The sequence below is a fragment of the Balaenoptera borealis genome (assembly GCF_965194805.1).
Source record: "Balaenoptera borealis genome assembly, chromosome: 13".
Classification (NCBI taxonomy): domain Eukaryota; kingdom Metazoa; phylum Chordata; class Mammalia; order Artiodactyla; family Balaenopteridae; genus Balaenoptera; species Balaenoptera borealis.
Genome location: NC_138870.1, coordinates 97,366,013 through 97,380,536, shown reverse-complemented (window position 1 = coordinate 97,380,536; position 14,524 = coordinate 97,366,013). Strand labels below are relative to the sequence as shown.

At 40.2% G+C, this 14,524-nt stretch overlaps 1 protein-coding gene across 1 annotated transcript in view; it reads left to right on the top strand.

The window, feature by feature from the left end:
- ENTHD1 (ENTH domain containing 1) overlaps positions 1-6,674 on the top strand; it is a 70,178-nt gene extending 63,504 nt beyond the window's left edge. Inside the window, exon 4 of the mRNA XM_082352780.1 lies at positions 5,394-6,674. Coding sequence (XP_082208906.1) covers positions 5,394-5,998 — 605 coding nt within the window. The 3' untranslated portion in view covers positions 5,999-6,674. The remainder of the gene's footprint in view (positions 1-5,393) is intronic.
- The last annotated feature ends 7,850 nt before the right edge of the window (positions 6,675-14,524 follow it).

Sequence of the window (14,524 nt, the reverse complement as noted above, 5' to 3'; positions counted from 1 at the left end):
TTATGAATAATTCTGTTATGAAGATTTTTGTAAATGTCTCATTTTTTTAACCATAGAACAAAATCACAATAGTTTAATTCATGTGTGTAGGTAACTTGACAGCCATTATATATCAGTGAGGAAGACTGAAAGAGATGAATTGGAGAATGAAAAAAAAAAAATCCCTCTGTTGTACAGTGAACTGTTTAGTTGACCAAAGACCTGCTGCTAGCAGAAAAATTTCCATTTACTGCTAAAGAGAGTTTTTAAATATTTCCAGAAGTGTATTTGTCATCTTATTTTTGCAGCCCAGTACTTCCAAATGCTTTTTAAGTTTAAAATTGTAATATGATAATTAACAGACCCAATGTTATTCGTGAGTATAAAAAGTTAGAGATAACACATCAGCATTTGGAATAATTTTGTCAGTGCTATATATATTCAAGTGAGTGCAACATTCATTAGCGTGCATGTATCACACAGTGAGATTTTTACAACCAGCCATTTACTGCAGCTTATTTGCAATATTCTCTGCATTTCAGCTCTGGGGGGTGGACTGTATGAAGAGGATGCTTGTTAACAAATAACCTCCTTAATGAGCCAGAGAAGGGTCACTAAACAGGCAGGGAGATGCACCCTGAAGTGCAGTGTGCAGCGTCTGGCACAGCTGCAGCGTGTTTGGAAACAAAAGTAAATTGGCCTGCAGCAATTAGAGATGAAGTGGCTTTTTATGAGCAAAAGCATCCTGTAGCCTATGAATCAAAGCTGCAGAACTGTAAATAGTGAGAAGCTATTTACTCAGCAGTTGTAGCTACAAAGCAGAAGGAGGGTGGGCATACAGTAAAAAGCAGTGCTTCTCAAACCTGAGCATGCAACAGAAACGCAGGTTTGTTAAAAATCCGTTTCCTGAGCCCAAGCCATCCCCGCAAGTGTCTGATTCAGTTGGTCCGGGGTGGGGCCCAAGAAGTTCATCTCTAACAAATAACCAGGTGCTGCTGCTGCTGGTTCAGGAACCACACTCTGAGAAACACTACACATGAAGTGGAATACCAGATATTCATCCCGTCACACGTGTGTGACTGTCATAACTGTGTTATCTTTACATGGATAACATGATATTAATATTTGACTCAAATATTATTTTCCTCCCAGCCTTCTTAAATGTTCCTTATGAAATCATTCTTCCTGACCAGAGTGAATTATTTCTAGAATAGTTTCTTAGTACTCTTAACATATGTGTTTTGGGTCCTAGAATCTTAGAATCTCACCAAGGATATATAGTTCTGTCACATGATGCGTTGATCTGGCCTGAAACATTCCTGCCAAACGGTCATTCAGGCTGTGCATGAGCTCCATGAGTATCAAGAAACTCACCACTTCCCAAAGCAGCTCATTTCATGTGTGGAAAACCATGACTATTAGAAAGTTTTCTTTTTTAAATTGGGCTGAAATCTCTTTTCCTATTACTTTTCACCTGTTAACCCCAGTTCCAACTTGTGCACAATATGAGAAAAGGGAGATAAATATTACTAAGATTTTGTGACTATTTTCCAATAACCAAATATAGCCTCTTACCCTTTGTCTTCCTATCCCTTTTTGAATAAAGATTTGCATATCCATCAACCATTCCTTATATATCTTTATGTAAGGAATGGTTGTCATATTCCCTCACCATCCTGGTTGCCTGCCTTCTCAATTTTATATCCAGAATTTAACATAATTCTCTAATACTGTAAAAATAATTATAATATAGTAGAATGGTGTGGACTTAGAGCTTAGTGGGTTAGATTATATGGTTTAACATCAGAGACTAGAATTTGAGTCTCATCTCTGCCCCTTTTTAGTCCTGTGATCTTGGGAAAGTTTCTTTGCCTCTTTGAGATTCCTTTGCCTCATGTTTTAAATGGGGTTATAGGGACTTCGCTGGTGGTGCAGTGGTTAAACATCCACCTGCCAATGCAGGGGACACAGGTTTGAGCCCTGGTCCGGGAAGATCCCACGTGCCATGGAGCAGCTGAGCCCGTGTGCCACAACTGCCGAGCCTGTGCTCTGGAGTCCGAGAGCCACTACTACTGAGCCCACGTGCCACAATTCCTGAAGCCTGCACGCCTGGAGCCCATGCTCCGCAACAAGAGAAACCACCGCAATGAGAAGCCCGCACACCGCGGCGAGGCGTGGCCCCAGCTCACCGCAACTAGAGAAAGCCCGCGTGCAGCGTGCAGCAACGAAGACCCAACACGCCAAAAATAGATTAAAAATAAATAAATAAATTTATTTTAAAATAAAATAAAATAAATGGGGTTATAAAGCCTACTCCACATGTTGTTATTGGAGTGTGGTGCTAAATAAAGAGAATTAGAAAATAGCTATTTGAAAAGCAATTTAAATCCTTAGACTTTTCCTCCTTGCCAAATAGATAAACAATTGCCCTGAATATTCACCCACTCTTACAACCTCTGGCAGAAGTCTGGAGATTTGTTTTCTGGAGAAGGTAGGTGGAGGGTCTCTGAAATGAGAGATGCTAGGTAGAGTTGAGTGTGCAGGTCCTATAACAAACACTACAGGATTAAGTGACCATATGCAAACCAAATGCTGAATGCTGAGAACCCTGTCCCCTTTCCCTGCTAGACTCCCAGCACACCGGGAGCCAGATCTTTACCTTCTAGGCAGGAGAGAGAAACTGTTCTCACAAGAACCTATAACCCTCAGAGGAAAGAACCAAAGATACTGACATTAGTGGTTCCCCAACAGATGACCCACTCAGATGACTATACACTGAAGCTCAGTGTTGACAAGTCTCACACTTACACTCAGAGCTTCCAATCAACTTTGTAATTTTTCATTCTTAATCATAAGCAGACAGCAAGGTGTTCCAGACATCTGAAAGAAACTTCTAATGTGGAACATTGAAACAAGGGATAAGAGAATATGTTGCACCCATGAAACAAAAACAGGGTGTTACAAAAAGAATTTCTGAGAACCCCCAAAAAATAGCTCTTGGAAGTTAAAAATATAAGAGCAGAAATTAGCAACTCAGTGGTAGGACTGAAAGCTAAAGTTGACAAAACTCTCTGAGGAAGTAGAGCACAAAGACAAAGGTAGGGAAGATGGGAGAGAAAATGAAGATTAGAGGACTATTCCAGGAGGTCTAACACCTGGACTAGTTAGAGTTTCGGAAAAAGAATATAGAGAAAACAGGAGAAAATAAATTATTAAAGCAGTAAAGAAAATTTTCTAAAGCTGAAGGAAATGAGTTCCTGATTAAAAGTCAGTTGACTTTCAGTTGACCTCAATGAATAAAAAAAGTCACCCTTGGGGCACACAGAGAAGCCTCCAAACACGGCAGACCAAGAGGAAATTCTATGAAACTTCAGAGATAAAACCGTTACCTACAGTTATATACGATGAATGGAATGGCTCCCACTCCAGAGCAGCAAGAAGCAAGAAGACAGTGGGATTTTGCCTTCACAAGTCTGAAAGAAAGGATTTCTGACCCAGAATTCTTTACCTAACCAAATATCATTAAGCCTAAAAGTAGAACATGGACATTTTCAGACATGCGAGTTCTCAAAATTTTACTTCTCGTGCATCCTTTTTCAGTGAACTACTGGAGAACACGCTGCTCCAGCACGAGGGTAGACCAAGAAAGAGAAAGACCTGGGATATAGAAAACAGGAGGATGGCAAAAGGACATGTCAGATGACAGCTGTGAGTGGAGCTCAGAGTGTCGCTGTGTGACTCAGAACACAAATATGCGGAGGCTTTCGTCATTGGCATGCCCATTACCACGTACCCTCTTTTTAATCCAAGGATAGAATATCTGGATAGGGCTGACCTAGATTCTTAAGTGTGCTTGTCCTGTCTTGACCGTGTGTTAATGAAGTTCCTACTTTCCTTTTTGTGTCCTGCTGCTGCATCAGCTGAGAATACTCATTTCACCCCCCAAAAGGTTTGTGATTGGAATTCTTTCCTGAGAACTGGAGATAGGCCTCAGAGAGCTTTGAAGCAGAAAATAGAAGCTGCCTGCCCTGGCCACATTTTTTTACAGGAGGTCCAATTTAGTTTAGAAGGACATGAATATGTAAAATAAATAAAATTAATATAGAAAGATAAGTGCTAAATGGTAAGCATTAATTCCCCTCTTCTATGACTTATAGTCAATAAGTTTGTTTTGTTTTGTTTTGTTTTTTTAAGTAACAAGCCCAGAGTTAGTTACAAAGACTTTAGCACTGGAATTTGCCAATTTTTACCACCTAAGACATAAGTGAACGTAAATAGACATTCCAAGGAGACAAGAAAAAGTTCTGTGCCCAAGAAAGTTTGGAAAACACTTGAATAAATTACAGGTGGCCCTTGAACAACATGGGTTTGAACTGCATGGGTCTACTTATACATGATTTTTTTCAATAAACACGTAGTACAGGATCGGAGGTTGATTGAATCTGCTGATTCAGAACCTCGGATATGGAGGGCCAACTGTAAGGTTATACAGGGATTTTCAAATGTGCAGAGGGCCAGCGCCCCTAACCCCCATGTTCAAGGATCAGCTGTACTGTCGATTTCTCAGAACCTTAAATCTGCTAACGGACATTGTTAATCTCCTAATGGGAGGCACAGTATGCAATTGGCTAGTCTTGACTTTGAAGCCCTGTTCTCACAAAACGTCTTTTTACATCTTAAGGAACACAGTGTTCCCCAGAACAGTTCGGGAAATAATGATTTAGAATACAGTGTGAAAGAAGAGATTTAATATGATTTTGCCTGAAGGGAAGTTTAAAACGTTATCAAATTTTTAATTTTATGGAAAATAAGCTTAGAATGCTTTTTATTTTACTTACAGTTTCTTGGTGGGAAAAAAAAAATTATATACATGTGCTGAAGTGTCCTGGATCTCAGATGGCTTGGACTCAGTCTTGACTATATTTGACCATTAAGAGAAAAAGACTAGTTCTATAACTGTGGGGTACTTGTAGTTGGTTGTTCATTTTGCCATAATATTTTCTGTCAAAAAAAAAAAATGAAGGAATCTAAGTTACAGGTTTCTCACACTTTCTACTTTAAATGTCAACTTAAAATGCTGGCAGTGAGTAGAATACCATGTAATACTTTACTTTTCTGCTCTCTCTGGTAAGTGTAGTGTAAAAATATATTGGGCAAGGTTTGAGAGTCAAGATGAATATTGATATTTCTATTTTAGTTTCATTTCCATGGTATTATTGATATATAACACATCTTTAGATTCTCTCTATTTCCTGCTTTGGGTTTATTTGGGCTTATTATGACGAGTTAACATATCAAATTCTAAGTAATTTATTTAAGTTGAGACCAGATAGGATTTTACACTGTAAAATGATTTTAGCTATTACTGTCATTTGTATGTTGCCTAATCTTTGTCTGTCATTTATACATTTTAGTTTCAACTGCCTCTGAGGGAGCCTCCTCCTTTTCTACTTTATCCGTGTCATCTCCTGATTCAGCCTCTCCAGAGAAGTCTGTTCATCTCTCACCCCCAATTTTGGCCGGACCTTCCTTCTGGACTTTGTCCCATCGACAATCTTCTTCTGCCTCTGTTAAAGATAAAGATAAGACAGCCAGGATTCATCACCCTTTTGCTCCTAGGGGCCCACTGTCCTCTGATGAAGAGGAAAATGACCACCTCAACCTACTGGAAATTCTTCCAGACAACTCTGATTCTGCCAAAAAGAAGACAAGTCCTATTTCTAGCAGTAATTGGGTAGCATTTTCCACCCAAAATGTAGACCATTTCACCTCTATGTCCTGTTCTAGTTTTCAGGCAACCAAAGACCTGCCTAGGGAGCCTGAAACAAACGAATCCACTAACGTTCTTCTAGGGGAGGTGAAAAACGCAATAGTTAAATTACATGAAGATCTGAGCATGGTGATACAAGAACTTAATGTCATCAATAGCCATCTGGTAAGCATGAGTGGGAATAGTCCACAAATAAACAAGTCTCTGCAGTTTCCCCAGTATTCTGAGGGGGGCTCACATCGAGTCTAACAATCTCAATAGCCATTTTTTTATAGAACTCATGTGGTGTCACTTCCCAAGGACTAAGAAGTTAACCTTTTATAGATTCTCATTACTATGGCAAAAATAGGGTTGTTGGTTTGATTTTTCCTTGTCAGGTTTATTAAACAAGTATATTTCAAACCAATAAATTCATTTGGGTGGTTTATTCTTTACAGAAACAAAGAATCACCTTTGATAATATTTTCAGGTTTAGATATTAGTTCATTTGAAACTGAGGAGAATTTCATTCTTCCATGCTCTGTACTTTACCTCAAAATACATTGAGCACTAGTGAAAGTTGTGGTCAGACTTCAAACTGCAAATGACTATTCTAGAGCTTTTGGATAAATTGGTAGTAAGAAGCCCTTCATTTTCCATCTGTATGGAGATTCATTGTTAACAAACCTTTGCCTTGATTTAGGAGAACTGAGTCTGGAGTATACATTTCACATGTTCTCATGTCAAGTTTCAGGTTCTGCAAACCAAGGGCCAGAAATCTTTCCCTTCTTGCAAATGCCACCGTTGGTTGAGAGTTAAGTTGAGACAAGTAGGACATGGAACAGGTGGTTTGTTGTTGTTGTTGTTAATGTATATTGCAAAGTGAATTTAAATGTGTACTCTTTTTCTTGTATTTTGGAAAATAAATTTGGTGTTTTTCATCTTACATGTATCTTTTTAATTCTTTAAGACTGCCTTTCAAGTAGAAATGTCTCAATTATTTATAGGGAAAATGCTCTGGTTTTGGGATTACAGACCATTGTTTTTCAATCCTGCTGCAGATTAGAGTCACCAGAGGACTTCCCTGGCAGTCCAGTGGTTAAGACTGCATGCTTCCACTGCAGGGGAAGTGGCCAGGGAACTAAGATTCCTCATGCCAAGCAGTGCAGCCAAAAAAAAAAAAAAAAAGGTGGTAGAGTCACCAGAGAAGCTTTTGTTTTATTTCATATTTATTTGAAAGAATAGTGTAAAGGGCTCCATGTACCTGTCACTCAGTTTCAACAATTACTAACTAAAGGATAAAATAATATCTGATAATTTTGAAGAAGTATGAGACATTTAAAAAGCATTCTAATGCCCTGGGTGCCACTCCCAAATCAAAACTGATTTTCATCATGCAAACTCAGTTAAGAACTAGAGGGGACTGTTAGTGCAGGGACATGGGGTGAGACAGGTAAGCCAATCAGAAGGCTGTTGAAGTTAGCCAGGTAAGAGTTGATGTGGCTCAAACCAGGGTGAGCATAGTAAAGTAAAGTGAGAAGTGATTAGTTTAGGGATTTGCTGATGGGTTGGATAAAATATATGAGAGAAAGAGAGGAGTCAAAGATGAACCCAAGGTATTGGACTAAGCAACTAAAATTCAGAATGAAGTTACCATCAACTGAGATGAGGAAAGTTGAAGACAGAAAAAAAATTGAGGCATCCATTTTGTTAAATATCAGATGTCTATCAGATAACCAATTAAAGATATCAAGTAAACAGTTGGAGATGAGAGTGAGTTTGAGAGACAGGTCTAGATTGGAATGGAGGCTGAGAGTTAGTAGTTGATTTTTATTTAGAGCTATGAGACTGGATGAAATCACCAAAGGAGTCAGTGTGATAGTGGAAAAGAGTTGAAGGCCTGAGCCCTGGGGCATTCTAACATGAGATCAGGAAGAAGTTGGGGAACCAATGAAGGAGCTGAGAAAGAGCCACCACTGAGGTAGGAACAAAAAAAAAACAGTGTGTAGTATTTGGAATCCAAGAGGGTTTTTCTATTCTTGGCCCTTTTGTCTTCCATATGCATTACAGAATCATCTTGTCAAGTTCTTTCCAAAACCCTATTAGATTTTGAACAAAGTTGCGTTAAGTCTATTAATCAATTTGGGGGAATTTTTAAAAATTTAATCTTCTAATCCATGAACATGGTATATCTCTATCTATATCCATATAAATGTTCTCCTAATGTTTTTCAATAGGCTCATTATTTCTCCCACAGAGGGCTTCTATTTCTTTTTTAAAGACCTAATTCTTTGTTCTTGATATTTTTATGCTATTGTAAGTGCTACCATTTTGCTAATTTACCATTTTAAAATTTTAGAATAGAATAGTTTATAAAAATGTTCAGTGTACGGTTATACATTGCACATCCACATAGCCTCTATTCAGATTCACCAATTTTTAACATGTTGCCATGTTTGCTTTATCTCCCTCTGTTGCTAAACACATGTATGTCTGTATACACATTATTTAGGTAGACACACACAAAAACATGTTTTGCTGAGCCCTTTGAAAGTAAGTTTCAGATATCATGACACTTCACAACAGAATACTTCAGCATACCTGTTGCATGAATCAGGGTAATTATTTCCCAACCTACCTTCCAGTTAACTAATTCTCTCTTCAGCTATGTCTAATCTGTTGTTAAATCTCCCCATAGGGTTTTTAATTGAGTTATTGTATTTTTCATTTCTAGAATTCTACTTGGTTCTTTTAAAATCTGCTTTATTGCTTTTCATAGGTCTATGTTTCTTGCAGATATTTTCAAGCATATCTTTGTTACTAGGAATGGCAAGCAAACTAGTATAGAATTCTTACTAATAAGAACAGTAAGTAAACTAGAAAGTATTCTTGATAGGAACTTTTAAGAATGGCTTAATACATGCATTTAAAGCTATAAATTTTCCTTTACATAGCTGCAATCCACAATTTTTAAAAATTGAGATATAATTCACATACCATAAAATTTACCCTTTTAAAGTGTACAATTTAGTTGTTTTAGTTTATTCACAAGGTTCCACTATCCTATTCTAGAACATTTTTATTACCACAAAAAAGACATCCATACCTGTTAGTAGCCACTCCTCATTTCCCCCTCCTCCAAGCCCCTGGCAACTACTAATCTACTTTCTGTCTCCATGAATTTGCCTATTCTGAATATCCCATATAAATGGAATCATATAATACTTGGCTTTTTGTGTCTGGCTTCTTTCATTTAGCATAATGTTTTTTAGGTTCATCCATGTTGTAACATATACCAGTACTTCATTCCTTTTTATGGCTGAATAATACTGCTTTATATGGATATATACCACATTTTGTTTATCAATTCATCATGGACATTTGGGTTGTTTGCACTTTTTGTCTATTATGAATTTGTGTGAACATGTGTTTTCATTTCTCTTGGTCATATACCTAGGAGTTGAATTGCTGGGTCATATGGTAATTCTTATGTTTAACTTTTTGAGGAATTGACAAACTATTTTCTGAAGTGGCTTCAGCATTGAACCACAAGTTTTGATAGGTATTGATAATATTTTCATTGTCTTTTGGCTCAAAATATATTCTAATTCCTATCATGAAGAAATGTAGAAGTGTATTTCTTAATTTCCCAGCTTATTGTACTCGCTGGTAATTCTAGAACCTAAGGTTTTTGCAGGTCTGTTTTTGTTATCTATTGCCCTGCTGATTTGTGCTCATGATGTTATGTTTCTTGTGTACCTGGTTTTTTTAAAAATAAAGTTATTTATTTATTTATTTTTGGCTGCATTGGGTCTTCGTTGCCACACACAGGCTTTCTCTAGTTGCAGAGAGAGGGGGCTACTCTTTGTTGTGGTGTGCAGGCTTCTCATTGTGGTGGCTTCCCTTGTTGTGGAGCACAGACTCTCGGCACGCAGGCTCAGTAGTTGTGGCTCGTGGGCTCTAGAGCACAGGCTCAGTAGTTGTGGCTCACAGGCTTAGTTGCTCCGTGGCATGTGGGATCCTCCCGGACCAGGGCTCGAACCCATGTCCCCTGCATTGGCAGGTGGATTCTTAACCACTGTGCCACCAGGGAAGTCCCAACGTACCTGATTATTTTTGACTATGTGCTGGTCGTGACGCTTGAAAATTTATTTGTACAATTAGCACAAGAATTTGTTTTTTGCTTCTGCCAAGTGCCAGGTGCTATTGCACCACCATACTGGTTAGGTAAATCAAGGTCATGGCTTGAAATTTTCTAGAATGCCCAGGTTAATCTCAGACTTAAATTCCTCATAAGAGATGATTCATTTCTAATTCATTCTCAATGCATAGCCATTGGGTTCCACTTTGCTGTAAGGAGTATCTCTTGTTAGATGCCCCACCTTGTGTGCAGTAATTTCTGTTCCTATCACCTTTCAAGGCCATCAAAATGAAAGTTGGAAGTTGTTGAACTCAACAAGTGCTCTTAGGGAAAAGTGGCTTATATGATCATTTGCCTGTCAGGTCTCTGTCTTTTTCAGTGCCTATTATTTATAAGACTCTGTACCAGGCCCCGGGGATACAGTGCTGAGCAAAATCAGATATAGCTCCTGTCCTCACACAGCTTGAGTTCTAGAATTCTGGAGAAATTTGATAGATTAATCAAATTGTTTTTTAAAATGTGAGAGGCTAATAGTTCTGGGAAATAATATATAGGATTTGACCTGGTGAAAGAATTCTTTAAGGAAATAACTTTTGAGCTGAAATATGAATTCCAGTATTATTGAAATAAATGCCACTAATGACATGTTGGGCAAATAAACTTCTTTATGAAATAAAGCAGAGCATAAAATAAGTATGAAATCTTAAGACATCTTCTGTTGGCTTTCTTCATGCATCTGGGAAATCCACCAATGGATTCTTAAGGGGTAGTAGGATACAATATCTCTTTTTTGTAGTGGCTATAGAATTTCTTAGTTGCACATTGCCAACAGTTGAGAAGAAAAAGCTTCCAGAGATAAAGCATTCTTCACTCCCCACCCCCCCATCACCAAAAAGTGCTACATCAGACATCTTGAAATTTACTCGTTTAGAGAAACCCCACAAATAATTGAGGCAACAAAAACTATCCCTTTGAGAAACTACTTTACTTACTATGTGCTTGTTGCATGCACATAGTAACTTCAGATCTTAACTAGGTTTTACATAGCTCATATATTTTAATTCAACCATTTGTTAATTAGCATAATTAACAAGCACTTATTTGAGTTTCTATTTAGCCAACTCCATTAAACAAATAGAGCAAACTTGGCTTAAATTAGGAGTGGGTATATTCTGATTGACTTTGTAATTATCTCAGATTAAAAATACTTCATTAGATGTTATTCTCTTAAGCATTTTACTTGGAACTTGAGGATCTTATTATAAGGCAGTTATAAAAATATTTTACAGTTTACTTACTGTCAATTACTCATGTGTTCATTCTTTAAACATTTATTAAGCACCCTTTATGAGTAGGCAGTTTGCTAGACATTGGGGATACAATGGTGAACAAGATGGATGCGGTCCTGTCTTCAGAGGCACGGTTTAGTGGAGACACAGACAGATAACTGGGCAGTTAGAGTGTAACGTGCAAGTCCTGTGAATTCGGGAAGCACAGGACGGTGTGGGAGAGCCTGGTAGAAAGCCACAACCAGCTCTGATCTGGGGGTCAGGGACTGCCTCCCGGGGGAAATGAAGTCCAAACTGAATTCTGAAGGATAAGAAGGATTTAGTAAAGCAAAGGGTGTTAGGGTAGAGAGAGAATTTTCTAGGCAGAGAGAACAGCACCTACAAAAGCTGGGAGCCAGAACTAGGAGAATTTGAGGATAGGATTGCAAACTGGTGGGTCAGAAATGTGAGCACTTTAGTTTACCTTTATGCGTCGACACAGTAGGTGATGGGTAGGTAGTATTTATAGACTAAATAACAGAAAAGGACTGAGTGACAAGGAAATGGATCGTATTGAAAATGATGTGTCATAGAAACGTGGGGGTTAAAGGGTTTCCAAAATCCATTCACAAACGGGTAAAAATAGCCTTTAAAAGGGGGTTTTGGAGACCTTGGTGACTCATCTCCTCACCAAATGAGTTTGTGGTGACAGTGGTTTGCTCCTGACTGCCCAAGGAGTCCCTTCTTTCGTGGGCCTTCATTTGACAGAGAAAGGGAGCAGAGGACAACTTGGCAAATCAGTTACGTACTCAGTATACTGGGGACTATTGTAGGTTTCACTTTAATAGAGTGGATTCTGAGATGTGATAAAAAAGGGTTTAGGTATGTGGAACTGAGAGATTTTTATTTCTTGCAGAACACCAAGTAATTTGGGGAGGCCAACCATATTATCGTTATGCCAGAATATATGTGCCACCTTTTATCAGCAGGCAGGCTTAGAAAAGAGTCAATTGGCTCAGAAGAAACTAGTTGTTTGGTAATTTCAAATTCTGTCTTCTCACTGATGGTGCAGAAAGTTCTCAAAGATGTGGTAATTATCGTAGAATTATGGCTTCGGGCATTCGTAGCTATTCAAACAGTAAAATTCCATTATAAAAGATGACAGTCTGTGTGTTCAGTTGTGCTGCAGTTGAGAACTTGTCCCCTATAGTGTTACTGCATCGTTCTTACGCCATAGAGCAACGAAACAAAATGCAAAAAGCAGTAGTTCTAGGACTGGGTGATTGATTAAATCTGGAGGATGCGAAATAGGAATGAATCAAGGATGAGCTCCAGAATTCTGGTGTGTGTGTGTGTGTGTGTGTGTGTGTGTGTGTGTATCAACAACAACAATAAGAATGGTTGACATTCATTGACTGCTAACAATGTTCTAAGCACTTTTTAATTCTCTCCACAACTGTACCAGGAAGCGATTGCCACATTGCTTATGAGAAAACAGAGGCTGAGAAAAGCTAAGGAAGTTGCTTGTTCAGGGTCACACAGGTAGTTGTAAGGGTCAGAGCCAGACCTGGAACCCTGGTCTGTCTCGGTGTAGAGCTTGTGCTTGCACCGCTGCTGGCTGCACTGCCTCGCAATTCGGGGGGAGGGTAGCCAGGTGGGCGGTGGTGCCATTGGCTGGGATGGGAAAGTGAGGAAGATGGGTGGGCCTAGCCTGTCTGCCCCCTGCTTGGGGAGGAGCTGGAGCTCCTGCCATGCACAGCTGCCCTCCCCATCCACACCCTGCTGTCCAGCCGGTTGCCCCCAGTTTCTAGAACCGCTCAGCTCAAGTGGCCGCCCCGGACCTTCTGGGTCTTGTGCTGTTGGTTCTTGTTGCTGAGGAGCTTTCTGCTTCCACACACGCTCCCCAGCCCTTCCCTGCCCTCTTTCATGTCTAGACCCGAATTAGCAGAGCCTGGAGAAAGCTAGAACATAGTAAGAGCTGGTTAGGAGGTGGAGAGACTGCCCCAATTTCTTTTTCCCACATAATTAAACCTGGGAAATGCCATGTAGCCTCACACACACGATTTTTTTTTTAAATATTTATTTATTTATTTATTTTTGGCTGTGTTGGGTCTTCGTTTCTGTGCGAGGGCTTTCTCTAGTTGTGGCAAGCGGGGGCCACTCTTCATCGCGGTGCGCGGGCCTCTCACCATCGTGGCCTCTCTTGTTGCGGAGCACAGGCTCCAGACGCGCAGGCTCAGCAACTGTGGCTCACGGGCCCAGTTGCTCCGCGGCATGTGGGATCCTCCCAGACCAGGGCTCGAACCCGTGTCCCCTGCATTGGCAGGCAGACTCTCAACCACTGCGCCACCAGGGAAGCCCACACACACGATTTTAATTGGGGATTGCGTTCACTGGTTCACCCCAGCAGTGGAGAATTTTCATTTCTATGATGGGTCTCTGCCTCTGGAGTATATAATATGCACTTGAAAACCACAGAGCGCAACCCAGAAACAGCCGACAGAAACTAAAGAAAAAATTAGTTTTGATTCAGTTACATATGACAGTAATATGCTCATACTTCAGTCTTTAAAAAGTGATGGGGGGACTTCCCTCGTGGCACAGTTCATAGGACTCCACGCTCCCAATGCAGGGGGCCCAGGTTTTATCCCTGGTCAGGGAACTAGATCCCACATGCTGCAGCTAAGAGTTCACATGCTGCAACTAAGAGTTCACATGCCGCAAGTAAGGAGCTTGCCTGCTGCAACTAAGACCTGGTGCAACCAAATAAATAAATAAATATTTAAAAAAAGAGAAAGTGATGGGGAGCTCTTTCTCCATAGTGACTCTTGGTGGTTAGTTTCATTATCTCTGAGCTAGTGGTGTGATATTTGCTTTACGTCCACACTCTCTGTGTGAGAGAGTCCCGGGGGGTCCCCGGAGGAGCTGCTTCTATTAACCCTCAACCTGTCTGTTCCACCTGTATTCCCTCCACCCCCAAAAAACCAAAAACAGGGAAAGGACTGAACCAGAAACAGTAACACACGAGATTAAGCCGAAGGTGAGAATAAATACACAGCGTGAAAAGTACAAATTCCAAAGATAAAGAGAACTAGCAAGAGGGAGGAAAACAAATGCGACACCGGGAATGCGGGGGCCCAGAAGGCACAGCAGCCTGTCCCTTTCACAGGGCAGATGGCGGCCAGTACAGACCCACTGTGGACCATGTCAGCTGGCGGTTGCCGAGCCTTTGGACAAGGAACCGGAAGGGATGTAACTGAGAAGTTGGTCTGAAGCTGAGAGAGGCGGTCGTAGGGGAGGGAGGTCAGTCTGCGATGCGAGGCTGGGAGGCAGGGCCCAGCCTCAGTGGGAGCACAGCAGGACCCGAGGCAGTGCCGGCAGGCATAC